Raw genomic sequence first — 27,470 nt, 5'->3', positions numbered from 1 at the left:
ATGGGAGCTCTCTTTATTAAAAAGGAAAATGGGCCCCTTATATACTACTCTACTAGTGGCTGTGCTACTGATTACTAATCTACTACTAAAGTGTCAAAGAATGCCATAGAATGTTCCAGATTATTCTACCAAATTCCAGTATTGCTCTCAAATCAACATTTAGTGGCTGTGCTCTGTGGCTATGCTAACCTGTGCTAGCAAGCTGTGTACACTGCCTCTGCACTGCCTGAATGCTGTACTCCAAAGCTGTGTTCAAACTTTGTTGGAATTCTTGCAGTCTGATGTTAACTTGTTAAATACCACAGTGTTGGTCTTGCATATTTGTCATAATGAAGTCTCTGCATGGTTTCCTAATGTGTCACCAAGTCACATGAGTCCGATTATGTAATGAGGTATGAAGTCTTTCAGGTCTTTCCTCTGAGTATTGTGAAAAACGAGAGGCTCGCGTAAAGCGAACATGTTCAAGATGTGACACAAAACATACCAATTATGTAATATGATGTCAGGATATGTCACAAAGTATGTTCCAGAACATGTGAAAATGTGTGAGAAAATTATAGGAAGTGTGAGAAATTGCTGACTAAGTGAAGAATTGTGCGTTTGAAACCGATCTTTCATAAGGATAAGTATTATTCTGAATGTTAAGTAGTGATGCACTCATGTTTGAATCCGAAATTACTCAAATAAAATATGGGTGCTACACAGAAAATTCTAGATAGCATCATGGGCTATTATAAAGAGTACTACAGCTAAATATTTGCCATGCTCATGTACAAAACAAGTTTTGTGCATGTCAGCGGGCCTGTGGGGGGCTGAGCTGCAGTGCGTGGCATTACAAGCGTCTGGACAGAGTACCAGTGTTGGCAGAGTGATAAGATAGAGAGAAAGATGCAGAACGACGAGAGAGAAATGAAACGCAGTGGGTTGATATCGATAAACAGGGCCCTTTTATATTCCTGAGGGCGGGGGAATACTGTGGGCGGGGGCATACTGCCAGAATGCCTGAGGACAGCATGAAAGACGGCTCCAGGCTGCCTGTAGGTTGAGCAGCACCCAAAGGAATTCATATGAACTAGCAGTGAGCAAGGGAGTGCCGGCCTGGAGAGGGAAAAGATTGAACTAACCTTGCCTGAGGGCCTGTTTCCAGCATAGGGTGGAGCAGAAAGTCCGTTGGCATAAACAACGCCAAGCAACGACGAGCAACGAGCAGGGCGTGATGCGCAACTGGCATCCAAAGTCCGAAAGTATATTCCGAAATTTCGGAGAAATTCTGAGGCGTCCTGGATAGCCAAATTTAGAGTGGGACGGACGGCACGGGGCGGACGGGTGGGACGGTCCTTTCCAAATTTCCGGTATATACCTGTGTGCGGGTCTATCCGGATCCGTCTGTGCACAACTTGTCAGTTCTTAATGTCGCATCACACAATGAGCTCATTTTTACGACTCGTTACTGTCTCAAACACATTAATTTAGCAATCTCCCAGCTTCGCCTTGCCTGATGGTTACAGCTTTGTGCAGTTGTAGATATGGTTTGGGCATTTGCCTGTCCTCCTCGTGCACCGGGCTGGCCGGCTTTCTTCCGCTACACTTTTGTGCTCACCTACTACATCAGGAAAATGCAAAATTCATGTAGGCACGTGCTAACTCGTCAAAAAAGTCAAGATGGGCGAGGGCGGTACTCGGGGGCGTGTGCGATCAGCTGACTTCGACAAACTCTATGCATCAACGATCCATCTTGCAGTCGGACATTATCAATCAATTCTCGCCAATACAACAATTTATCCTAATGATATAGAGGCACGCGACTGGTCTGGCCAAGCATGGGCGGCAGCTTGTCGTTCTCAAGGTGTTCGGATTGATTATGATGAGGATGCTTATAAGTTGGTAAGTTTTTTGTTCTGATTGCTATGACTCACTCCAATGATATGTATAGATCACAGAACGTGGCTCTAATTTACGCAGTGACCTCAAGACTGCTCTGCGAGCACTGGTTGAGACAGAGTTTGGTTTCAAAAATGACAAAACTCCAGAGGCCATCAGATTCAATGCAGAGCTCGCATCCACTCTCCTTGGAAATCGCAAGCTCTTCACATGCAAGGTGACCATACACATACATTCTTTGTGTTCAGTGGTGTGAACTGACTATGAACTAACAGAACCGCGAAGCAGGCAAAGGTCTATTTGAAGCGGACATCATCCTCAAGGGCATCACCAAATGGTGCTATGATAGGAAGAACTCGTTGGGTGCCACACTGACAAGCTACTTCAAGGACACTACTACTGGTGGGGCGAGTTTGGGTATCATTGCAGCAGTCCTTACTGGGGTGAGTGTTCGGTGACTAGGCTTGATCTCATGACTAATTGGCTATCATAGATCGAGGCTTGTGTGGTGGAGTGGACCACCGGCACCAAGATTGAATCACGCTTCTACAAAGAGCGCTATGCTGCCATCTTCGAGACTTACTACAAAATGCTAGTCGACTTTGATGAGGGTACGAGACATGCAGACATTTTGCCCAAGATTTGCAAGAGGCTTCTGAAACATGCTTGGTATGTGTTACAGTAACATTTAAACCCCTATATTCATTTCCTTGCTACCTCTAAACGGGCCGTCCGTACCACGCTTATCTCTTATCATGCTTATCTCTTATCTCACCAAGCGGGCTGTCCGCCTCTTTCTGCTTCTATCTTGATAACGCATTTACAAGCTCCGCTTGAACACTGGTATATAAACCTACCTACCCACTGTTGTATTCCTTACTTTAATCTACTGGGTTTTACCTGGAACATTGTCCTTCAGTAAGGTCTCCAACCTTACTGTCTAGAACTACTATTCTAAGGGAGTCAGCAACACTCGCCTTAGCCAGAAACCTTGATCTCTCAATCGAGAGCAGACTTACGTCTATCTAGGCATCCTGCCGATTGTCTACTCAGACAGAGATAGCTCGACTCATCCCAGTCGTAACAAAAGATTAAAGTCTTTATCACCTGAACCGTTGCCATCTGCAACGAAACCGACACCACGACTTCGTTAACTCCCTTAATCGGAGCCTTGAACTTAGGAGCGCTACCAACCATTCCTCCTTTGAACACCATGACGACACAGAACAAAGAAATAGAACTAAAGATCGGTTCCCCTCCCGAATTCGATGGAGACAGAGAAGAATCAAAGAGATTCATGATGAAATGTCATGCATATCTCGACATTAACGACAAAGTTTACGTCGATGATAAGAAGAAGATCATTCTTGTGTTATCCTACATGACGAAAGGAAATGCAGCAGCCTGGGCAGAAGACTTCATGGAAGCAGCCCTAGACCCCAAGAGGAAAGACACCTCCGGACAGATGATCGGTTATGGTACCTGGGCCAAATTTAAAAAGGACTTCGATGAAGCCTTTAAACCCATGGACCCCGCCGGAACCGCTATGACGAAAATACGAGGATTAGAGATGAAAGGAGATCTCCACACCTACATCTCCAACTACAAACTCCTCGCACATCGAGCAGGAATGACCGAACAAGCCCCCCTCATCGAATTCTTTCGACAGGGCCTAGACTACGGGCTTCAGGACAACCTGTACAAAACAGGCGAAACTCTCGATGACTTCGACACCGTTGTCAACTCTTGCATTAATCTCGATAACGCCTTCCAAAGATGGAAAGCTATCAAAAAGAAAGAAAGACCCCAGCAACAGAAAAAGAAGAACTTCGGAAATAGACACTATATTCCAAAAAGGAACGATGACATGGAAGTCGACCGCATAAGCCGTCTCTCAGACGCAGAGTTGAAGAAGCACCTCAAAGAAGGACGATGCTTCAAATGTCACCAAGTAGGACACCGTGCCAACGACACCTCCTTCCACCCAAGAGAAAGAGGACAGATCCGAAGAAACAAAGAAGAAACTAGCAGCGACGACGAAGACGAAAGTCGCGCTTCCTCCTCCAGGAACCCTATCAGAAGGAAGAAAGAAAAAGACGAGGAAGAAACTCCGAGGAGGAAAGCACCGGTCCGAAGGAAAACCATGAAAGAAAAAGCCAAAGAAGTTGAAGAAGAAGAAGACAGCGACTTCACTGAAGTGGAACGTCGCTTCGTGGAGATGGATTTTTAGAAAGGGACACTGCCTCGACGTCAGTAACTCCCACTCATGTACGACTAATACGTTCTATCGGAACCAGAAATGAATTAAGAATTCCTGCATCCATTTTTTCCGATAAACGCGTGCAAACCGTCGAAACATCCATGGTCATCGATTCCGGAGCATCCGGCACTTTTATCAGCGATACCTTCTGTAAAAGGCATAGAATAAAAACCCATAAACTCTCACGACCCTTCCCTGTTATCACCGCCGATGGATCAGACGCCCAAGGAGGACTCATCTCTCGTTACTGCGTACTCACGATCAAAATCGATCAACGAACCATGATCGGGAAGTTCAATGTGGCAAAACTAGCCAAACAAGACAAAATCCTCCTAGGATTCCCCTGGCTTGCTGCACTAAAGCCCCAGATCGATTGGGAAGCCAAAACCGTATCTCTCCCATCAACAAGGAGGTCGCTCACCATAGAAAAAAGCATTGACAGAAAAAGACGCAAGAAGTCGCTCCCGCCACTCTTCAGAAAAGAAAAAGAAGTCAGAAAAGAAACAACCCGAACTTGGACAAATTCCAAACTACGGAAACCGATACAGGTGAAGGTGGCAACTAAAGAAACCATCCCCCCCTATACCGCTTCCGTAGAAGAAATAGTTGATGAAGAAATACCCAACTATGACACAAAGGACGACGTCTGGTCAGAAAACTTCAAAACTCCAGTCACAGATCCACTTGCCTATCAATTAGCCAGTGACGAAGTACTCGTCGAGTATGCCACCGATGGATCCACCGTACGCATCATAGAAGATATAACCTTCGATACCCCACTCGATCGAGACGGAACATCAAAAAGAGAACAAAACTATGGAAAAACAAGTAATAAAGCCCAAGAATTCGCGGTTGCAGGAGAAATAGAAAAGCAAAAGAAAACTTTCGAAGAACTCGTCCCTCACTTCCTCCACCAGTATCAAGACGTTTTTGCCAAGGATGGTCTTAACAAACTCCCGCCGGAAAGACCGGGAGTAGATCATCGTATCGACCTCAAACCAGGATTTGTACCCAAGACGTCAAAAGTCTATCCATTATCAGGAAAAGAACGAGAAGCTGTCAAAACATTTATCGAAGAAAATACTAGAAAAGGTTTTATTGTCCCCTCCAAGTCACCTCAAGCCAGCGGATTCTTTTTTGTAGGAAAGAAGAGCGGAGAACTACGTCCCTGTCAGGATTATCGGTATCTCAACGATTGGACCGTACGAAATCAATATCCCCTCCCCTTGCCAAAATCCCTCATTGAACAACTCTATGACGCTAAGTATTTCACGAAGATCGACATTAGATCAGGGTACAATAACGTAAGGATCCACCCAGAAGATCGATGGAAAGCAGCGTTTACCACTCAAGAAGGACTGTTCGAGCCAACAGTCATGTTTTTTGGATTAACGAATTCCCCCGCAACTTTCCAAGCGTTCATGACCAACGTCTGCCAGAAGCAGATAAACCAAGGATGGCTAGTCATATACATGGACGACCTATTGATCTTCTCAAAGGATCTCCAGCAGCACCAAGCACGGACCATCGAAATCCTCGACATCCTTCGAAAAGAGAAACTATTCGTTAAACCGGAAAAATGCACCTTTGATGCGCGAGAGGTAGAATATCTTGGAATGATGATCCGACCAGGGGAAGTAGGGATGGAACCCGCCAAAGTAGACGGAATCAAACACTGGCCAACCCCGGAGAACCTAAAAGACACACGGTCTTTTCTAGGATTCTGCAATTTCTACCGGACGTTCATTGCTCACTACTCGGATATCGCTCGACCCCTTATCGACCTCACAAAGAAAGACCACCCTTTCGTTTGGACTGACAAGTGTCAGAACGCCTTTGACCACCTTAAAAACGCCTTTTTATCGCAACCAGTCCTAAGAAACCCGGATCCGACTCGCCAATTCGCAATTGCTACCGATGCATCGTTGGCAGCAACCGGAGCAGTGTTGCTGCAGACTGATGAAAATGGAATGTACCATCCATGCGGTTACCTATCCCAATCTCTCAACCCCGCAGAACGGAACTACGAAATCTTTGACAGAGAACTACTGGCAGTCATTAGAGCACTCTCTGAATGGCGCCACTATTTAGAAGGGAGCCCCCACACCGTGATAGTATTCACGGATCATATGAACCTCCTGTACTTCCGCTCCGCCCAAAAGCTGACACGAAGACAGGCACGTTGGCAGCTCGCCCTTTCCAATTATCAGTTAGAGTTGCATCACGTCGCAGGGACCAAATTAGCCGCCCCTGATGCCCTTTCTCGACGCCCCGACCATTCACTCGGGAAAGACGATAACGAAAATCGCATTCTCCTCCCTGATACCATGTTCGTGCGACTAATTGACAATGATTTGTCAGAAAGTATTGCACGCAACTCCGCCAACGATCCCGTCTACCAGAAAGCCCTGGAAGCATTGGACGGAGTATGCCTTCCCCCAATGAAATCCGCCCTCTCAGACTGGACGTGCACCGATGGCGTCCTCTTTTATAAAAATAGAGCTTACGTCCCATCAGCCCAACGACATGACGTGTTATTTAAACACCATGATCATCCCACTGCGGGACATCCCGGACGATTCAAGACGGAAGAACTCGTCAAACGAGATTTTTGGTGGCCAGCCATGGGAACTTACATCCGCAAATACGTCGACGGATGTGCATTATGTCAGCAAATGAAGGCTGACACGCACCCGGTCACTCCGCCGTTGCGACCGATCCCCTCCATCGCCACTCGCCCCTTCTCCCAAGTCTCTGTTGACCTTATCACCGACCTACCTGTATCGGGCGGTTTTGACTCTATCATGATCGTGGTAGACCATGGGCTTACGAAGGGGGTAATTATTTCACCTTGCAATAAAAACATCACCTCCGAAGGAGTAGCCAGACTATTCCTCAAAAACGTGTTCAAAAGATTCGGCCTCCACGAAAAAGTGATCTCAGACAGAGGACCGCAGTTCATTTCGAAATTCTCTCGAGAACTTGCCCGACTACTCGGATATCAGATCGCCGCATCAACCGCCTACCACCCCCAGACAGACGGACAAACAGAACGTCTTAACCAAGAATTGGAAACCTACCTACGGATCTATTGCAGGAATAACCCGTTAGAATGGTCAAATCATCTTCCTATCGCCGAATTCGTCCACAATCATCGGAAACACGATGCCAGGAACACGTCACCATTCTTCCTCATGATGGGCTACGAACCACGTGGGATCCCTCACATCTTATCAGTATCAGACACGCCAGCAGCAGAAGAAAGACTCAGAAACCTACAGAAGATACGTGAAGAAGCACTCGCTTGTCATAACATCGCCATGCAACGAATGGCAGAAAGATCTCGCCATGGGAAATACCGACCATGGAAGATAGGAGATAAGGTATGGCTTACGGCCACCAATCTCCTGACATCTTTACCTTCTAGGAAACTTGCGCCCAAACGATACGGCCCATTCGTTATCACCGCAGTCTTATCTCCTATCACATTTACTCTAAAACTCCCAGACCAGTGGAAAGTTCACCCCACGTTCCATGCTTCCGAACTATCGTCCTATCGCGAAACAGAGATACACGGACCGAACTACACCGAACCTCCACCTGACATTATCAATGGCGAAGAAGAATATGAAATAGAAGCTATTCTTAGCCATAAAGGCACGGGTAAACGAAGACGCTATCTCGTATCATGGATAGGCTACTCTTCCGGAAGCAACGAATGGATACCCGAGGAGAACTTGCGGAGTTCGAAAGAGCTTTTAACAACATATAAGAAGAGGCACAAGCTAAACTGAACGAACCATTCCCCTGTAAACGAAACCCAAGTGACCAATATGCCCTTCCCCGCATCCACCTACACTCTGCCATACCACTCCACCTTCGAAACCTCCGCCCTTGACTCCAATGACGAACGATACGAAACGTACATCACCCAAGCTGAAGACCTCACCCTCATTGAGGCAGCACTTCTCTGCCCCCAACATGCCATTGAGCTCACCAGAGTCCTCTTCGGAAGAAACGCCCACTCCATCAACCTCCTCATCAACATCATTAGAGCCACCGAGATCATCGAACGAGTCTGTCGTCTCGTTGAAGACAACACGGTCCGCCACAGTCTCATGCATATGCAGAGGCGCATACGCAACTTTGCTCTGCGCCTTATTCCTGAAGAAGTTAAAGACGATATTAGAACGGTCATCCACATCGTCTCAGAACAAACCGCAGGGGTTGCGCGCCCACCTTCCCCTATGGGCTCCACCAGAGGAGCCCCTCCTCCCTCATACCAAGACGCTGCTCCTACTCTCTCTTCTCACATTCCTAATGAGTTACTGGCTGCGGTCAATAATCTCGCGCAGACAACGGAAGCCATGTTAGCTTCCCTCAGAGAAGAAAACCGCCAAGCGATCCCCGTACCAGCCCCTACGGTGGAAACTATTGAACACCCTCCCCATCTTTATACTGCGTTCTCTGCTACCCGCGAAGAGATCACTGCCGATCCAAACCAACAACTCTTATCCTATCATGAAGAACAGGACTTGGCCAACGCATTGGCCTCACTCCACATTCATCCCCCGATTATCATTCCGGACTCGTTATCGACGCATACCTTCACGGATGGAATAGTACCCATGCAAGCGTTGGGAAGAACTCAACCTGCCACTCCTGCTGAGCTAATCGCGGAGGCAGAGCAACGAGGTGTAGCCATTAGGCACCCCATGCAACGAACCGATTTAACCAGGAAAAGAACGCGAGCTCGGCGCTCTGGTAAAGATAAAGGAAAGAGACGCGCCACCAGTGCAGATGAAGCACTTAGTCCTAAGCCAGGCCCATCACCCTTACGAGCGACCTCCTCTAATCCTGATGAAAACCGCGTATGCAGATACTGCAAGACGATCGGGCATAGGCAAATTAATTGCTCCGACTACTACTGTCGCGTCTGTCGAGAATTGTCTCCAGGCCATCTTTCATTTTATTGCCCACACTATACTGGAGAAACCCCTACTTCTCTAACCTGGAAGGACGAAGGATTTTACCAGGCACTCGCAGCCTGGGAGAACGACGCCGATGACGCATACGCAGCATTATGCAGGGAAGAAGAAATGCTCTATTCGGAGGAACGCATGAAGGCTGGACCAGAAGACGACTTAGAGTATTCTGACGATCCCATCTACTATGCTAACCAGGATGATTGAATCCGGTGGTTTCAACCCTAGTAAGGGGGTAATGTTACAGTAACATTTAAACCCCTATATTCATTTCCTTGCTACCTCTAAACGGGCCGTCCGTACCACGCTTATCTCTTATCATGCTTATCTCTTATCTCACCAAGCGGGCTGTCCGCCTCTTTCTGCTTCTATCTTGATAACGCATTTACAAGCTCCGCTTGAACACTGGTATATAAACCTACCTACCCACTGTTGTATTCCTTACTTTAATCTACTGGGTTTTACCTGGAACATTGTCCTTCAGTAAGGTCTCCAACCTTACTGTCTAGAACTACTATTCTAAGGGAGTCAGCAACACTCGCCTTAGCCAGAAACCTTGATCTCTCAATCGAGAGCAGACTTACGTCTATCTAGGCATCCTGCCGATTGTCTACTCAGACAGAGATAGCTCGACTCATCCCAGTCGTAACAGTATGTGATCCAACAAGCTTGATATTTGTTACTCCTGCTGATAGACGGACACAGGCGCCATGCAAATGTTCCCAAGGATGCAGTTAGAGTGGGTGGTACATCAGAGAACTTCTCAACTGACGAATTCGCAGCGGCAGTGGCAGAATGGGATGGGCGTGTTGAGTCGGACGACGAGTATTAGCTACTGCAACTAGTTACAGTGTTTGAATGCAATGATATTGGTGCCCGTGTCATTCTATTTTGCATCGCGCGGGAGGATGTGTGATACGAGCGCTACCCGGCCTATCTAGTCCTGTGTATTTGGTGTGTGTACGCTAAATACGCTGCCTACATAGGTCACACAGTGTACAAGTGTGCCTATGGAGTAGCTACATAGTGGGTATTTACCTAACGACATAGACAATCTATGTAGGATACATAGGTCCGCGTAGGTATCGCACAATTTCCTGATGTACCAATAACCGGCTTTCTCATCCTCCATCAAAGGTGCTACATTTCTGTGCTTGCCTGCCAATTGCAATGGACTCAACTGTGAACCTTGCAGATTTGTTGCAGATTCTAAACCATTACATATTTGTACTCGTGACTCACGAAGGTATCTCTGGAATGGTTCGGGCCAAATCTGTGCACTGCGCTGCAGTTCGGATGTTCGTGTAATGTATATATTAGTGTCATACTTTTTTGTTGCTCCTTTGCATACAAATTATAGTGATTTGTGAGCCGGACAGATCCAGCCGGACTTGGCCGGACGGACCCGGAAATTCGAATTCCTAGATGCCCTCGCAACCCCTGACTCAGCTTATATTAGTCGCTGAGCGCTGAGCCCCAGTGAGAACCGGCCCTCACTGTATCGACGGAAAACGGCCGAAATATTGATGAGCCACAGACATAAGATTTCCGTAGATGAGCATAGAGAATGCCACGGTTCGGCTCGGGTCTGCTCAGGCTCGGCATTTACCGATGCGCCGGTAGTTTGGTGATTCTGGTGAGCCGAGTCGCTGATTCACTGTGTGAACTGGTTTGCAGCGTTGGCCAGAGCTAAAGCCAGGAATGTATGAACCACAGCTTCTCACTCCTAGACTTCCCCGTTCTGTACACTGCTTTCCTTCGTTGGTACAGTACAGATATCCAGGACATCGGTTGAAACATCGTCAATGTCAAGACCTATAGCAAATAAATCGAATAAATACTGCGACGAAAATATCGCCTAAACCTATGTCTCCTTGACATCTATTTTGTGACACTAAATAACTACTTGAGCACCGCAACGAGGCTTGGAATAGAAACAAAAAAAACAAATTTCCCGTGCTCCCTGCAAGCACTAGACAACCGTTCGCGCCAACTTCACTGAGCATTACACACTACTGCTAGTCGTTATATGCACACGCTCTTGGAAAGCGATTGAGGTCATGCCGGTTGCTGCATCGGAGTCAGCCACGAGTTTGGCATGATATTCTCGAATGCCAAGGATCAGCCGTGGTCCTAGCACGAACATCTGCACGACGTGAAAAATCTGACTCAAGCCAGACAAAGTCTGATCTTCTAAGAGATATTGGCTCTATAGAAATGATAGATCATGGTCACATGTAGAGGTAAGTGAAAGATCCACATACCGTTGATGATGTTGAAGAGAATTCAATAATGAGCTCGAAGCAAGAGACAGAAAAAAAACTATCATGTCCGACCCTTCAGTGGAAAAAAGGACAATAATCACGATATGAACTTACCTCGCAAAGTAAACCACATGAGTTTTCATCAACACAGTAAAACAGTCCCCGATAATCCCTCCTGCCGCATGTAATCGCAGTTCACAGAAGTGTTTTACCGCAATCCAGACTGCGAGACATAGTGTGAGGACCTCCCACACAATGGAGAGTATCCAAGTAGCAGAATCCAGAACTACGGCATCTCCCGTATAGCCAATCGTGCACTGGTAGGTGCCGGAGAGAATGAATTCCTCTGGTGTCCATCAGTGAGCCCCATGCACGTTCGTTTCCATCCATAATTAAGCGTACCTCCTGAAGCATGCATCGTTGATGTTAAGGCTGCCACTCCATCAAAAGTGTTGATTGCGAGGAAGGTGACAACGAGAAATATCAGGATCTTTCTGGATTGTTGATACATGGCATGCAACCGAGCGATGATGATGACTTGCAGCATGTTTCAGTCAAGTTGAATATTCCTGAGGTCTCGCAAGCGCCAAGCTCACCCCACAGCAGTGCAAATACCAACACACCTATCCAATTCTGTACGATGGATATAATCAAGCCTGACAAATCCAGTCAGTGACCAGCCTCGGATAACCCACACTCCAAAGACTTACATCTGTGGCAGTGTAGTGTGGCAGTTATGAGCGAACCAAGAAGTTGATAGTAAAGAACCAAACCCACTGCTACATGGCACCACGGTTAATTGAAGGGGAATAGCAGACATCTGTGCAGAAGACTCACTGTATATGTCAGCGAGATGGTCGGAACGCTCTCTGCATGCCGCTGGTTAGAAGAAGCAAAGAAAGTGAATATACTAAGGCGACATACCCAGGATACCCATGCTGATTACGAGACATAGATGATTAGCACCACATCGATTGTTTAGCCTTCCGAACCTACACAGCATATAAGATTCCAAGATAGCGCACCTAGAATACTTTCAAGTCAGCACATCCTGATAAATGCGACACTCAAGCTACATACACTGAGGTACAGAACTGTCATTAGGGACCAGTGTTGCCTCTGTAAATAAGTGTATCTTCATGTGAGTTCCCTCTGCCATGAGACTCTGCTCACCCAGATGAGTTCGACCTATAAAAGAATTCTTAGCGAGATGGCTGCTCCGGTCATGGCATCGACATACCTCTTGTCCGAATGTGAGCGCTGAAAATACTTGTAAGATATCAGCAATCCTTTAATATTGTCGTGCTCACACCAATCATACGTCACCCCAACAAAGGCGGCAACTGCGATACCGGAGCCAAGGTTAGATTAAGACATCGAAGCCAGCGCTCAGCTTCAACATCCGATTGCTATCTACGAACCTGGAAAATAGCTGGCAAAACGATATACATCGATGAACGGCCACCACGCGGGATCATTTGAGATTGTTGACATATTGGTAGAGAATGGGTGTGGGTGAGAGGTGAACTTGGTAAACGTATAGCGGTGACATTTGCGCTATATGTACGCCGCGCTCGCTATAGTTTGGTAATCGAAATATCAACAAGATCAAGGTAAATATTTGTGCATAGATCAAGTTGGCGGTTCTTGTGTTAGAAAATCGATGAACTTGTTCCCTGGCTTGAAGCTCCGTCTGTGGCTAGGTTGGGCTGTGCTTAGAGGGTTACATAACTCTTCGCAAGCAGACGAATACGAGATTCGGAGGTACAATAACTCATGTTAACATGGGACAACGCGAAGAAAGGAACGGTACAAGCTTGAAGCTTGAGTTCAGTAGGTGTGGACGTGGACGCGACGGCGATAGTAGATAGATTCCATCTTTGGCAGAAGCAGTGTTGGCACCAAATATGAACACATTTTGTAACACGAATATCACTGATTTCTGACTGCATGCTGTACATGGCGATGAATCATTTGCATTAATCATTAATCAGTACTCAGTACTCAGTATTTGATTGATCTGAGATCTGGTCGACGTCTCCAGCGCAGTGCGATGACGATCACATGGAATTGGAAACAAAAATAGTTCATTGCGGCCAAGCTCCTGTAGGACAGACCTTAAGAGGAAATGAGTTCCTCGCGTCAGCTGTATAACTATCAGCGTCCAAGGCTCATCTCCATGTCATCACATATCTGCCACCCTCAACCCAATGTTGGTTCCCAGCGCAGCCAACAGCACAAAGCAAAGAATAGTCGGTCCGTACTTGTCATAATAAAGCCCTTCCGCCGATCGGGCACGCAGACGAAGCGCTCGGTACACGAAGATGATCGCCGAATAGGCGATCGCGAGCAGCGCAGCCAGAGTGAACAGCGCAGCACTGATCAGGCCCCGTGGATCATCTGCAGGTACGAAGTTCAATAACGTCGTAGCGATAGTGCCGATCAGCACCGCAAAGCTCAGCCATTTCTGCAACGATAAACATCAGCAGACGAACTCCTTCATCTAATGCAAACTAGTCATACCAAGAACGTGCGCTCGTTTGCGAAATACACCTTGGGCTCGATACGAACAGGCACTGCAATTCGCTTGCCAGATGACGCACACCAGTCTCTCACTAATAAACGGTCCTCCTCCCACAGATTTTCCTCGTCCAGCCCTACAGCCTCCTGCACCTCACCATCCTGTACACGCGGCGGCACATTCTTATTCGCCTGTAAACGCTCACGCAGACGCTCATCGAACGCAGAAGACGGCGCAAGCGGGTCAATCGACACATTCCTCTCCGCCCTCGGAGGCTGTGGCAGCTTCAACAATGGCGTGCGTTCATCGTATACCACTTCAGGAGTGCTCCCCCTCGACTGAGATGCAGGTTCACGTTCCTTGAGCGACTTTTCACGAAACGCGATAGCAGCCGCAACGTCCTCATGCGGCAACCCCGTGCGCCGAAACTCGTCTCTAGCAGGCGCCAAGTCCATCTCTTCATCTTCCTCCCCTTCAGAGACAGGCTCAACATAGGAGTGTACCGGCAAAACGGGCGAGATGGACGAGAGAATACCGGACTGAAATTCAGGAGTACTCTTTGTCGGACGCTCGACTGTGAGGTATCCAGTATTGAGCTTGAGGATATCCGTGTCCACTGTGAATGGCGTGAGGCGAGAAAATAAGATGGAAGCAGGCTCTTCAGCTTACTTTGAGGCAGCCAGAACGGCACGAGATCTACGCGATTAGGCAGTGAGGTAGCGCAGCCACGGATGAATTTGCTAGCGGCAGTCCGTGAGTGACATAGAACCACTTTTTTTGTGGGTGAGAATCATACCTGAACTTGGGAACAGCTTCGACAAGATGTGACGGACCAGATCCGTCATCCACTTGGGAGGCTCTTGTCCAAACTGAGTCTGAAGTTTGACTTCTAAAACCCCATACCTTGACGAACGTGAGCATGTTACGAAATGGCTCAATAAGCGAAACACACTTGAAAAGCTCTTTATCCGCCGCTAACACCTGGTCAAAAGGATGGTCGATCCCAATGTCGGTTCGCCGCCAGTTATCGCCAGTACGCGTCTGTCCGTCCCAGTTGTCTTCGCGGACCATGGTGAGTTCCGTATCAAGTGATATCCGTACACGAGGATCTCCTGGGAGCTGGAACGCAGTTCGGTTGTAAAACGTCCTCATGACTAGTATATTTGTAAGTAAAGAAGTCAGACATTGAACGCGCGTACATACCCGGATGGAGCTGTTTCGTTAGAATACGATACTGAACTTCGCTTGCAAGCTGAATCATGGAATCGACTTCGGCTTGTGTCTTCTTGCCTTTCTCAACCAGAGCCTGGTGCTCCGCGTCCATGGTATATTCTCCACGCAGAAAAGCATTCACGAGATTTTCTTTGATCGGGAAACGCGTCTTGACGGACTTTCACCTGTCCAGTCTTCTCTGTGGGTCTTACGCTCCACGAAAATCTGAGGGATGACGTTCAGTGGGCTCCACAAATAAAGTCAAGCACACTGACGGTTTTCACGTCTGTGTCACCGTATCACCGGAGACGGATAGCTTCGGCACCCTCTGTCTTCTCCAGTCGACCGAGGTAAAGTTCAAGATCTTCATTGTCGAAGTATATTGAAGTAATGACTGCAAAAAGCGTCGACAATACATCCTCTGATGATTCAGAATCAAAAACGTACCAGCATCCTTCTGTTCGAATTCCTTTTCGGCATTGAAGACTATAAAGAGAGATAAATCGAAGAAAGTACCAAAATGGTTAGTTAGGGTTAAGGCCAGCAACCCCTCACTCGGCTTATATTAGTACTGAGCGCTGAGCCCCAGTGAGAACCGGCCCTCACCGTATCGACGGAAAACGGCCAAAATATTGATGAGCCACAGACGTAAGATTTCCGTAGATGAGCGTAGACTCGTACTTAGTAGTGCCACGGTTCGGCTCGGGTCTGCTCGGGCTCGGCATTTACCGATGCGCCGGCAGTTTGGTAATTCGCCATCGCCCTCCGGGCATACCTGTACCCTCTTAATATCTTCCTCTGTTGGTCTCTGCCGCTGATATAGACCTCGTTCTCAGCCGCATCAAGCCAAAGACCTCAAATTCAAAGTTATTGTGTTTCAAATACACCTACGCCAGTCGCTACACGGAGATGCGTCATACCCATACGAGTGGACGGCTTTTCAAAGTCGCAATCCCTACAAGCTAAGTCGCTACACGTCAATTTCTTTGTTTCTCTCTCACCAATTATTCGTCGTCAGGCAGCAATCAGGATCTGATTTGCCGACTTTCTCTTGCTTCCTATTTTGCATCCATGACCTCCCAGTCTCGTCAAAGCAAGCTATTCCTGCTGTCTCGTCTGTTATGCCGCTGTTGATGTTCCAGTGGAATGTCCACTCATCCAAAGTGGTTTGAGCAGCATTCACAGCTCTCACATCCAAACGTTCGGAATCACTGGCTGTAATGCGAGCACGACGCTTAGAACTTGCACGATGCGCACGAGACGACGCTTCAAAGGGCTCAGGAAAGCCAGGATTAGATTGATTAGCCCTAGGATACTTTAAGAGCTTAAAGACGACTGCATTAGATATACAGTGCGACTCACACACATGGACGCGAAGCAGATCATGGACATGATCTTTACGATCCGAAGAAGACACATAAATAGAATGAGCGCGTGCAATTTCAGCGTATTGTTCTCTAGTGAATGTCGCGAAATTCTCGACAATCACTCGCAGATTCGGCGCTACTACAGGTAGTAGTGAGCCGACAGGATATTGGTCACACAATGGCACGCAATCCCGAGAAACACCCAGATACCCAAAGTATTTGCACAAAACACATGACGACACCACTGATGTCCCATCGTCTGCGAGCTCGCGATCGGAGATGACGAGTGACACAGGTGGGGGACAAGAGACAATTGGATGGCTGACGGAGGATGAACCAGAAGCCATGAGGACGACAACAACAACAAGAGAGGGGAACAAACGACTCCTGAAGCTGACAAACCCTTGTGGTCCCAAAAAAGGAGGCAGGCACCGGACCGAGTGGAGCCGTGAAGATCGAGTCGACGGAGATTTTTTGTCGGAGACCTGTACCCTCTTTTAGGGTACAGGAATTCTGGTGAGCCGAGTCGCTGATTCACTGTGTGAACTGGACCACTGGTTTGCAGCGTTACACAAACCAGCTAAAGCCAGGAATGTATGAACCACAGCTTGAGCTGCGCTGGTGCCGGTCCCTTGTCACCTGCATGGGTGACATTGGGTGTGTTGGCGTAACCGTTTTATGTTTGGTATGCGATGCTCAGATGTTAGTACCCTGGATGTTTAGATTCCCCTGTTCGGCAGCACTCCGCACGGTGGCGAAGCATCGTCTGAGCTCTCTGAAACACGCTCGTACAGCTCAAAAAGCTTTGGCAGCTCAACAAAGCCACATCATCGACTGTTCTATCTGTTCCGACCATTCCAGGAATTTTACATCATGCCCCGCACTGGACTCTTAAGTCCACCTTCACCTGCCAGACGCGCCTCCTCCGTTTTTTGGACCGACACCGAAGCAATGTCGAAGTACGTGAGGATGTCGAGAGCCTTGCCACATGATCAATAAAGCCCGCAATCACCACTCCGCCTATCCAGCGGTCTGTATCAGACGTTCACAACTCATTCATGTACTACACCATGCCATCATTCAATTTCGACGTTCAACCTCCCATTCTTCACTCACGCCAACTGGCTTACACGCGTGCACTACTGTCCATGTCTGCGCTCATGAAGCCTGAAAAAGCATGATACCTATATATGCTACAAGACGGCTACACCATATTACGAAAGTCAATGTCCCATGGGCCATAGTGCTTTCGATACGACGAGGGGTGAGTCGCTAGTTGTTCTCGAAGATGCGAAGCAGGAGCAAACAGAAACTTGCATCTAACGTTCCGGTAACATCACCTATAACATCTCTCGCTCCTCGACTTCCCCGTTCTGTACACTGCTTTCCTTCGTTGGTACAGTAGAGATATCCAGGACATCGGTTGAAACATTGTCAATGTCAAGACCTATAGCAAATAAATCGAATAAATACTGCGACGAAAATATCGCCTAAACCTATATCTCCTTGACATCTATTTTGTGAGACTAAATAACTACTTGAGCACCGCAACGAGGCTTGGAATATAAACAAAAAAACAAATTTCCCGTGCTTCCTGCAAGCACTAGACAACCGTTCGCGCCAACTTTACCGAGCATTACACACTACTGCTAGTCGATACATGCACGCGCTCTTGGAAAGCGATTGAGGTCATGCCGGTTGCTGCGTCGGAGTCAGCCACGAGTTTAGCATTATATTCTCGAATGCCAAGGATCAGCCATGGTCCTAGCACGAAAATCTGCATGACATCCAAAATCTGCAACAAGCCATACAAAGTCAGGTCTTCTACGACATATAGGCTCTGTAGAAATGATAGATTGTGGTCACATGTAGAGGTAAGTGAAAGATCCACATACCGTTGATGATGTTGGAGAGAATATAATAATGAGGTTAGAGCAAGAGACAGCAACAAAGCTATCATGTCCGACCCTTCAGTGGAAAAAAGGACAATAATCACGATATGAACTTACCTCGCAAAGTAAACCACGTGAGTTTTCATCAACACCGTAAAACAGTCCCCGATAATCCCTCCTGCCGCATGTAATCGCAGTTCACGGAAGCGTTTTACCGCAATCCAGACTGCGAGACATAGTGTGAGGACCTCCCACACAATGGAGACTATCCAAGCAGCAGAATCCAGAACTAAGATATCTCCTATATTAATCCTGCACTGGTAAGTGCCGGAGAGAATGAGTTCCTCTGGTGTCCATCAATGAGCCCCATGCACGTTCGTTTCCATCCATAATTAAGCGTACCTCCTGAAGTATGCATCGTTGACATTAAGGCTGTCACTCCGTCAAAAGTGTTGATTGCCAGGAAGGTGACAACGAGAAATATCAGGATCTTTCTGGATTGTTGATACATGGCATGCAACCGAGCGATGATGATGACTTGCAGCATGTTTCAGTCAAGTTGAATATTCCTGAGGTCTCGCAAGCGCCAAGCTCACCCCACAGCAGTGCAAACACCAACACACCCATCCAATTCTGTACGATGGATATAATGAAGCCTGACAAATCCAGTCAGTGACCAGCCTCAGATAACACACACTCCAAAGACTTACATCTGTGGCAGTATAGTGTGGCAGTTATGAGCGAACCAAGAAGTTGGTAGTAAAGAACAAAACCCACTGCTACATGGCACCACGGTTAATTGAAGGGGAATAGCAGGCATCTGTGCAGAAGACTCACTGTATCTGTCAGCGAGATGGTCGGAACATTAACTGCATGCCGCTGGTTAGAAGAAGCGAAGAAAGTGAATATACTAAGGCGACATACCCGGGATAGCCATGCTGATTACGAGACATAGATGATTAGCACAACATCGATTGTTTAGCATTCCGAACATACGCAGCATATAAGATTCCAAGATAGCGTGCCTAGAATACTTTCGAGTCAGCACATGCTGATAACTGCGACACACAAGCTACATACACTGAGGTACATAACTGTCATGAGCGACCACCGTTGTCTCTGTAAATCAGTGTATTTTCATGAGTGTTCCCTCTGCCATGAGACTCTGCTCACCCAGATGAGTTCGACCTATAAAAGGATTCTTAGCGAGATGGCTGCTCCGGTCATGGCATCGACATACCTCTTGTCCGAATGTGAGCGCTGAAAATACTTGTAAGATATCAGCAATCCTTTAATATTGTCGTGCTCACACAAATCATACGTCACCGCAACAAAGGCGGCAACTGCGATACCGGAGCCAAGGTTAGATTGAGGCATCGGAGTCAGCGCTCAGCGTCAACATCCGATTGCTCTCTACGAACCTCCAAAATAGCTGGAAAAACGATATACATCAATGGACGGCCACCAAGTGGGATCATCTGAGACTATGGTCATATTGTTAGAGAATGGGTGTGGGTGAGAGGTGAACTTGGTAAACGTATAGCGGTGACGCTCGCTATAGTTTGGTAACCGAAATATCAACAAGATTAAGGTAAATATTTGTGCATAGATCAAGTTGGCGGTTCTTGTATTAGAAAATTGATGAACTTGTTCCCTGGAAGCTCCGTTTGTGGCTAGGTTGGGCTGTGCTTAGAGGGTTACATAACTCTTCGCAAGCAGACAAGCATCTGATATCTGAAACCGTCGCGAAAGCATCGTTCAACGATCCCTATTTGGCCTAGTCTCGGACGAGTTGCATTAAGTAACTAACTAGGCCAAAATGCGAACGGGGAACTGAATGACAACTGAATGACACAAGCGGTGCAAGATTATCATATCTAAACTTGATCAGGTGTGCAGATAATGAATTGCAGAACTAGTACTACAGGCAATACGCAAAAAATCTACATTAGATCTGTGTGCATCGTATGGAAAACCTCCTTGTCTGAAAATTTATTCAGGTAGTAATCATCACAGACCTCTAACGAGTTTGCAGCAGTTATCGTGCGATTCATCTTCGAACCATACACAGGGACGAGCTCGACGGCACAAGTAACAGCCGTCAGTGGAATGATGCTGCCAGGTCGGAAGATCCGACCTGTCTCATCCTGATGAAAGATTCGTTTCACCCTGTACATCCCAATGCTTGGCTCGTCAGCAGGCGTGGCTTTGATCTGGAAGTATTGAACGTATAAGAGAGGCGCAGCTTCAAGATAGCGAGGCAAAGTACGGCCTTTCTTGGCGGTAGGTTGGAAAACGCAACGCACTTGTGCGATGTAGACGTCTGCAGAGGTTGTAGTAGTAAGCACCTGAATGGCACCGCAGTAAAAATCTTACCATTACTCTCAGTTAATTGTATGAGAACTGCGTCACAATTCCCAAAAGGGAATGCCTCTGAGGGCGGATACGACTGGACAATTTGACTTGGCATGACAACTCATGACTGGAAGTTGGAGAGGAGTTGTATGCGGAACTTGTTCCACGTCCTAACTGAACCTCCCCGACAGGTCCACGATGTTGTTGGGGCACCCTGGGATGACTTACTAATATACTCAGTGAGCGCCACAGCAAAGTCAGGAAGGGCGTAGGTGTACTGCAGATCGGGGACGGTAAATGATTTTCGATCAGGAGCGACCGTGACATGGAATGCAGCAGTAGCTTCTGCAGAAAGAAGTCCTGTTATGAAGTGGTTGCGGACTGGACGTGGACCATGGAAGCGCTTCTGCTGACTTGGGAGCATGCGGGCTATCCATGCCAAGGTAGGATCTGTCTCTGCGACGATATCATCTTTGGCAGCAATGGCGTTAACGAGCGGTGCGCCATGCGTCTGCAGGAGCGTGTAAAGATTGAAACACTGCATGGTTTCATCGCGATTGAGAATTTGAACAACCTGTAAAGTAAAACTCTTGGCTTGCCGGCTGGTCCTTTCGAATGGAAACTTGCAGTGAGTAATCAACAGCCGTTCGCTGACGTCTGCTGAGTACTGTATCAACATCAGGAAATCAACCCTAAATTGATATGACCAGACAGAATTGACAATCAGCAAACAATATTACACATTATTTTTTAACCTTGTATATTTTTATCATGGCATCACACATAGATGACATATGATATGACTATGCCAGAGAAATATCACCTTGATTGTGTCTTGAAAGAAGCTAACATTATGATACTGGCCTATCCATGCACTGCAGCTGAATAGCTGTAGATCATCACATTTCCAGTAGACTGATAAAAATTGGCAATGAAAACACATCTTGATTTGATCTTAGATATTTTTATCATGGTGTTAAACATAGATGAAAGAAGGTATGACTATACCAGAGAAATATCATGTTGATGTGTGCCTTGAAAACAGCCAACATTATGATACTGGCCTATCCATGCACTGCAGATGAATAGCTGTAGATCATCACATTTCCAGTAGACTGATAAAAATTGGCAATGAAAACACATCTTGATTTGATCTTAGATATTTTTATCATGGTGTTAAACATAGATGAAAGAAGGTATGACTATACCAGAGAAATATCATGTTGATGTGTGCCTTGAAAACAGCCAACATTATGATACTGGCCTATCCATGCACTGCAGCTGAATAGCTGTAGATCATCACATTTCCAGTAGACTGATAAAAATTGGCAATGAAAACACATCTTGATTTGATCTTAGATATTTTTATCATGGTGTTAAACATAGATGAAAGAAGGTATGACTATACCGGAGAAATATCATGTTGATGTATGCCTTGAAAACAGCCAACATTATGATACTGGCCTATCCATGCACTGCAGCTGAATAGCTGTAGATCATCACATTTCCAATAGACTGATAATGTGTTGTAACATTTTAAACAGTGGGATACATCTTATCTAGATTACACAAAAGCTGTAATAACTACAATTGTGACAGTCTGCTCACATTTAGCCATCTAACATGGTCAACATTTACCAAGCTTGACAATCATAGACTACTTCAGACTAAAACTGACAATGGCACCAAGTTGGTGTCCAACTTCTGAACAATCAAATGACTTGAACACTAGTCTAACCTTTGCTGATTAGATGGATTTGACAATTAGAATTATTTTACTGGTACCCTAGCACTAATTTTTGCAAGTTTTGTAGCATACACTGGACACATTTTTCAGGCTTAATAGCACGCACAACATTCATATCAACTGGTTTTCAATTGGCACTGAGTATTAGGATGAGTACAGTAAGGTGTAAGGAACGAGCATGGTTCAGATGTTACTAAGAAACAATATAAATGACTGGGATCGGCCTCGAAAGTCTAACTCGCCACTCAGTGGCCAAACAGAACTACTCATCATCCATGCCATCAATAGGCTCGCGGTTATGTATTAAAACTAGACTAGAAGACATGTATGAGTAACTAGAAGTGAGCTGTCCAAAGCGAATCACTCACCAAATATTCATGGCAGGATACAACACTACCAGGCCCAGGGACGAAAGTCCAAGTCGCAAGCTTGAAAAAAATAGAAATGATAAACATGGAAACCGACTAATCTAAAAACCCAACATGCCCGTATCCATTTGGCAACTGCATCAACAGCCAAACACCAAGAGCCAGCTGTGAGATAAGAAAGACAAATGCTCCGAACATTGAGACATCACCCGAAGCCAAGGGCTGGCACGTGCTTGTTCGCGCTGCAGTGAAAGATGATGTGTCGATACCGTCGAGACGGGCGTGCTATGGGCATAGCAAGCCATGGTGACCGACCATGCTAATTATTATTGCTAGAGTTAACGACAAATAAACTAGCACCACAAAAACTGCTTACCGCATTGATCGAACAGCAAAAGTGTTCCAGCAGGGTTGTAAACTCATGTCAGATAGAGGTAAGGATGTATAAGTTTGGAAGGAAAAAGGTCCACCCAAGTCCTATCCGAAGACAAGTGAGAGTGCTGCTTAACAGTTGTTGATTTGACCTCCATAGTAAAGTTGGCGAATGGTTAGATGCGGTGGAAGAGGGAAGGATGATGGGCTTTAATGTTGAACGTTGAACGTTCGAAACTGAAAGTCACGTGAGTCAAACAAAAACAAATACGCGCAAATGTTGGACTTACTGCTCACTATGATATCGTGCCTGTGACGCGAAGACATGCTGAGCATGTCTTCGCCTGTCCATACCGGTGATAGAGAGCTATAGCCTGAAATACAATTAGTATGTCATTAAAAGCCTGATATGAACCACACCGTACTTGCAAGTCCTACAATGTCCAAGTCACATCCTACTACTAGTAGTAAGTCAGGACAGCCAATCCGAATAGATCTGGTCATAGTATGCACGGCTGCCTGGTCCAAGTCAATACGAGAACACTTTTGGTCACACTGGCCCGGGCGTGCTTTCTGTCGAGTGAGTCGAGATCATGAGAGAAACCAGCAACTTGAATGCGAACCATGTCCGGACTGATGTCGTGTTAGTTCAAGGCGTTAATGGCAAAATATCTTCGCATACTACGATACTATGTGATTCATCCTTTGGGTCGTTTCAATTAGTAGGAACACCACTTCAACTAAGTCAGAAAAGCTACGCACCAGTTCTGGACCTTGATGACAGCTTCGCATGTGAACCGGACAAGGCAAGATGACGACGTTAACATACTGAGGCCTCTAAAATCGCTAACGAAAGAGCCGGGCACTGTCTGCGCATATGTCCATGTTTCTCGGGCGTAGAAATGTGCAATAGCCCTTGGGTACACTGGCACCTAGTATCAGTGTCATAGCTCCGAGGAAAGGAAGTCACGATTTGAACTGTCTTACCCCGTGTAAAGTTGAACATGAGTAAGAAATGGTAGTTACTGATAGGCGAGGCATACCAGGCCCATCTAATCGGCATATCTACAAGGCTGTCACAGAGCCAATTGAGGCCATCCATCTGGAAGACCGTTAAGATGTCGGCTGGACCGAGAGCGGTGGAGAGCAAACCTGGAATGATGTGAGTTGTACTAGTTGTCGTTCGGACCAAGCTTAGGTTGATGTTTCTGTGTTGTGTGTGTCAATCCTTCACCGTGACGCTGCTCTCCGGATTCTTGACGTCTTTGTTCGATTTTCAAACGAAACCTATCTGCGAGTCTGCAAAGTGTTGAAAAGCGGCCTCGAATGCTAAGTAATCAAACCTGTCAGATCAGTTGAGATTTGAGAACTCCGAGAAATCAAGAATACATGCGAAGGATGTATGGAAGGTATAGAAGTGAGCCATTGCCGAAGATGCCGCGTGGAAAATGCGGGAAGACAGGCAAAGGCCCTCTGGATGAGTTTCAATACTTTACTATTTAAAAACATTAGCTATTTCCTTCGTACTTTAACTTACACCAGTATCAACAACTTGAACATACCTCAGAGCTTTGGGTCAGCTAAACTGTGTAAGTGACTTATTATTTGTATTTTTGTCGCTCATTTTATTTTAGCGTCTTCGTTGGATCCCAAACTTGAAGGAGAGGGAAATGGAGGGGGTGAAAATGTATCATCAAGTGATGATTAGCTTGCGATATGTATGGTGAGTACTAGTCTACGGTTTATGTTGGATTGACTCGATGTTTGTGATCTAGTGTGACAACGAGGGAGGGGAAAGGTGTGGAAGGTGAGGAGATGATAGGTGACAGAAATATTACGAGGAGGGAGGGAATTGTGCGTGACGGGAGGCGGAAGCATGGGATCAAGACGTCTGGGATATCAGCGCATCTAGTTCGTGACGACCCAAAATTGTGAAGATGGGTCTTTGCATTGTTGCATCTTTCCCTCGCCCGTGCACACTGCAACATACGATACAGTATGATACTTTTTTTCTTTAAAAAGATGACCTATCTATGTGCTCGTTTCCCCGGTTGCTGCCACCCAAGCTATGTTTCCAATCGGAGTCGACGCCATGTGTGCGCACCACTTGAGCTTGATCCATATTGATTATAATACGTATTGCCTCCCTCCGATAAACGAAGGTCAATCTGTCAGTTATTCTCTATTGTCGAGAAACCAACATCTATGCTTGCCCACATGTGATCGCCATAACGAATTGTCAAGAAGATGATCCTATGAAAGAAATTTTGAAGCATTACTATGTCAGTATCACCGGTCTTGTGGTCAAAAAGAGCCTCACCCTTGTCCAATGACCGCAAAGACAGCTGCGCTGATGTTCGTCCATGCAACACCTATATGCTCGATCGATGGAACGAGAAGAGCAGAGGCAGCAGACAGAATGAGCGACCAGCTCGCTCTAACAGGTACCTGGATGCGTTCAGGTTCGATAGTTACGCAATATCATAGAGACTGACATGCAAGCAGCTGTAGCCTCAGCACTTCGAGAATGTACCACGTCCACGTTATAAGAGTTGTTAAGATTCGTTACTGAATTGACCTATAGAATCAGTGAATTGCATTATGTACGGGGTGAGGGGACCAGCTGGCAGGACTTACATTCACTCCATTCACATAGAGGCATAGTATATTTAATGCGAGGCCGATCAGGCCCTCAATATACGTTGTGATCAGCCCTGATGCCCCAATAGACAATGGGACAATGATCAGCCCTCCGATCCATGTTGCTCTCAAACGATCTTCGGCCCACCCTCCTCTGCTTCTCCCGCCATCTTCTGAATACAATGTCCAATATGCGGCCAGCAATCAGAGTTCCGGCTGTTAAAGATTGTGTTGGTGCACCGCGAGTACAATGCTTTGCACATACTGAAACTTCCCAGTCCATTTGGGAGGAAAAACACCCTGATGATGGCTTCGTTCGTGATTCCATACTGGACGCCCTACACCGCGATCAGGACAAGATGCGAGGTGGAAGACAATTATCAGCTTACAATAGTATATGCCATCGGTACGACGAGGACTGCATTGTTTTAAGTGAAAATGCACTGCACAATCAGTAACAAGTAACGACATACCATAGATAGTGTTGACCATTAGAACTGACGCGAGCATCCACTAATATCACACAAATTAAGAGTTTGCACTAGCGCATGGTAAATGCACTCACAACCTTAAATAGGTTTGGACTGCGAAGCAACCAAAGAGTGCTCAAAGGACTAATCCATACGATATGGATCGATCTCCCGGACATCAATGCCCAATGTGCCGGGATGACTCGTATGAAATAAGCATAGCTTCAGAACAGCAGCCCAAATCACTCACCGAAAGTTGCACTGATCCCCGCAACATCCGTAAAAAAACGGATGTACCCAAAGCACGGTCAGGTAACGATCATGAAGAATATCGTGGGGCCGTTTCCTGAAGTTCCAGATGAGTAAGGTTTTGATGTCGCCTGTTAATTCCGTCCTTCGCAAAAGTGAGAGGTAGAACTTACAGAGAGATGTCAGGTCACGAGTCGCCGGCGTTAGTCTGTTCACCTCTAGCTGATCAGCGAGAGCGACAGAATTCCCCTGATTTGCAAAGTTTGGGTTAGAACGACGAAGAAGATGGAGGTAATTTGGGCGATCGAGAACTCCTTCAGGACATGTCAGTGCATGTTTGGAGCTTTTGACGATCCCTATAGGTGTATTCAGAAATCGTCAGTGTCAGGATAATACAAATTGGTACTCATATATGAATTCGCTGAAAACCAACCACGGGTCTGATGGGCCAGTGTCAGTACTTGATTGTCGTCGCAAGATAAAAGAACATTACCAAGATTCTTAGTGAGATTCTCCGGAAAATGAGGCCAGTATTGATTCGCGAATACGTCATAGGTGACGAAACAGTCGTGCGCCTCATGATCGTCAACATTGAAGAAAAGTCCTGCACTATCTCTCGTTTCGGGGACATCCTTGCTCAACATATCTGCCGCGATCATCTTCAACAGCTACATAAATGATTAGCTTGAGAACTGTCCGGACGACGGATTGGGACATACTCGATCGAAAGTCACAAAAAGAGGAAAGTGCTTATCCTCAAGTTCGCTGTATTTCATGGGTATATTTGTGAATCGAAGAGGTCGTCGAGATCAACAAGGCCCTCCTGTGCCTTCATTTTTGGAAGTTCTTCCAGGGTATAGCCTGCTAACGCCAGAGATTCGAAAAGC

The 27,470-nt window shown here is 46.5% G+C and overlaps 8 protein-coding genes across 8 annotated transcripts; 1 reads left to right on the top strand and 7 right to left on the bottom strand.

The window, feature by feature from the left end:
• Nucleotides 1-1,662: 1,662 nt before the first annotated feature.
• On the top strand, nucleotides 1,663-2,566 carry HD556DRAFT_1449145 (uncharacterized protein; the record flags this gene model as incomplete). The annotated part of the gene is made up of 4 exons (XM_041307557.1): nucleotides 1,663-1,884; nucleotides 1,934-2,098; nucleotides 2,157-2,324; nucleotides 2,375-2,566. The coding sequence occupies 4 exons, from the start codon at nucleotides 1,663-1,665 to the stop codon at nucleotides 2,564-2,566; spliced, it is 747 nt and encodes a 248-aa protein (XP_041154464.1).
• An 8,357-nt stretch (nucleotides 2,567-10,923) lies between these two features.
• HD556DRAFT_1530675 (uncharacterized protein) lies at nucleotides 10,924-13,247 on the bottom strand. Its single transcript, XM_041309469.1, has 14 exons — nucleotides 12,812-13,247; nucleotides 12,701-12,733; nucleotides 12,631-12,650; nucleotides 12,564-12,578; nucleotides 12,471-12,509; nucleotides 12,387-12,415; nucleotides 12,315-12,328; nucleotides 12,228-12,269; nucleotides 12,101-12,169; nucleotides 11,987-12,046; nucleotides 11,793-11,927; nucleotides 11,505-11,736; nucleotides 11,391-11,448; nucleotides 10,924-11,335 (listed from the first exon to the last, which is right to left on the bottom strand). Exons 1-14 carry the CDS (start codon nucleotides 12,882-12,884, stop codon nucleotides 11,132-11,134), a joined length of 1,023 nt encoding a protein of 340 aa, XP_041154463.1. The 5' UTR covers nucleotides 12,885-13,247; the 3' UTR covers nucleotides 10,924-11,131.
• A 328-nt stretch (nucleotides 13,248-13,575) lies between these two features.
• Nucleotides 13,576-15,235, bottom strand: HD556DRAFT_1449140 (VTC domain-containing protein; the record flags this gene model as incomplete). Its single annotated transcript, XM_041307556.1, has 5 exons — nucleotides 13,576-13,857; nucleotides 13,914-14,527; nucleotides 14,581-14,651; nucleotides 14,708-15,065; nucleotides 15,115-15,235. 5 exons carry the CDS (start codon nucleotides 15,233-15,235, stop codon nucleotides 13,576-13,578), a joined length of 1,446 nt encoding a protein of 481 aa, XP_041154462.1.
• A 187-nt stretch (nucleotides 15,236-15,422) lies between these two features.
• On the bottom strand, nucleotides 15,423-16,837 carry HD556DRAFT_1449139 (uncharacterized protein; the record flags this gene model as incomplete). Its single annotated transcript, XM_041307555.1, has 4 exons — nucleotides 15,423-15,517; nucleotides 15,571-15,609; nucleotides 16,044-16,078; nucleotides 16,125-16,837. 4 exons carry the CDS (start codon nucleotides 16,835-16,837, stop codon nucleotides 15,423-15,425), a joined length of 882 nt encoding a protein of 293 aa, XP_041154461.1.
• Nucleotides 16,838-18,126: 1,289 nt separating this feature from the next.
• HD556DRAFT_1530672 (uncharacterized protein) lies at nucleotides 18,127-19,759 on the bottom strand (the record flags this gene model as incomplete). Its single annotated transcript, XM_041309468.1, has 13 exons — nucleotides 18,127-18,330; nucleotides 18,386-18,443; nucleotides 18,500-18,728; nucleotides 18,785-18,919; nucleotides 18,979-19,038; nucleotides 19,093-19,161; nucleotides 19,216-19,251; nucleotides 19,307-19,320; nucleotides 19,379-19,407; nucleotides 19,463-19,501; nucleotides 19,556-19,570; nucleotides 19,623-19,642; nucleotides 19,693-19,759. The coding sequence occupies 13 exons, from the start codon at nucleotides 19,757-19,759 to the stop codon at nucleotides 18,127-18,129; spliced, it is 975 nt and encodes a 324-aa protein (XP_041154460.1).
• A 347-nt stretch (nucleotides 19,760-20,106) lies between these two features.
• HD556DRAFT_1521501 (uncharacterized protein) lies at nucleotides 20,107-21,281 on the bottom strand (the record flags this gene model as incomplete). Its single annotated transcript, XM_041309174.1, has 3 exons — nucleotides 20,107-20,705; nucleotides 20,759-20,844; nucleotides 20,866-21,281. 3 exons carry the CDS (start codon nucleotides 21,279-21,281, stop codon nucleotides 20,326-20,328), a joined length of 882 nt encoding a protein of 293 aa, XP_041154459.1. The 3' UTR covers nucleotides 20,107-20,325.
• Nucleotides 21,282-22,746: 1,465 nt separating this feature from the next.
• HD556DRAFT_1313029 (uncharacterized protein) lies at nucleotides 22,747-24,650 on the bottom strand (the record flags this gene model as incomplete). Its single annotated transcript, XM_041300749.1, has 10 exons — nucleotides 22,747-22,798; nucleotides 22,853-22,912; nucleotides 22,950-23,137; nucleotides 23,168-23,184; nucleotides 23,229-23,270; nucleotides 23,515-23,598; nucleotides 23,645-23,658; nucleotides 23,987-24,149; nucleotides 24,212-24,376; nucleotides 24,614-24,650. 10 exons carry the CDS (start codon nucleotides 24,648-24,650, stop codon nucleotides 22,747-22,749), a joined length of 822 nt encoding a protein of 273 aa, XP_041154458.1.
• Nucleotides 24,651-25,395: 745 nt separating this feature from the next.
• On the bottom strand, nucleotides 25,396-27,359 carry HD556DRAFT_1449136 (uncharacterized protein; the record flags this gene model as incomplete). Its single annotated transcript, XM_041307554.1, has 12 exons — nucleotides 25,396-25,477; nucleotides 25,545-25,661; nucleotides 25,720-25,802; nucleotides 25,862-26,037; nucleotides 26,130-26,202; nucleotides 26,254-26,282; nucleotides 26,338-26,377; nucleotides 26,632-26,751; nucleotides 26,800-26,939; nucleotides 26,990-27,023; nucleotides 27,072-27,251; nucleotides 27,303-27,359. 12 exons carry the CDS (start codon nucleotides 27,357-27,359, stop codon nucleotides 25,396-25,398), a joined length of 1,131 nt encoding a protein of 376 aa, XP_041154457.1.
• Between the last annotated feature and the right edge of the window lie 111 nt (nucleotides 27,360-27,470).

This window comes from Suillus plorans, assembly GCF_016647745.1.
Source record: "Suillus plorans strain S12 chromosome Unknown HD556scaffold_84, whole genome shotgun sequence".
NCBI lineage: Eukaryota > Fungi > Basidiomycota > Agaricomycetes > Boletales > Suillaceae > Suillus > Suillus plorans.
The sequence above is the reverse complement of the archived record's forward strand: the minus strand, read 5'-3'. Positions and strand labels throughout refer to the sequence as shown.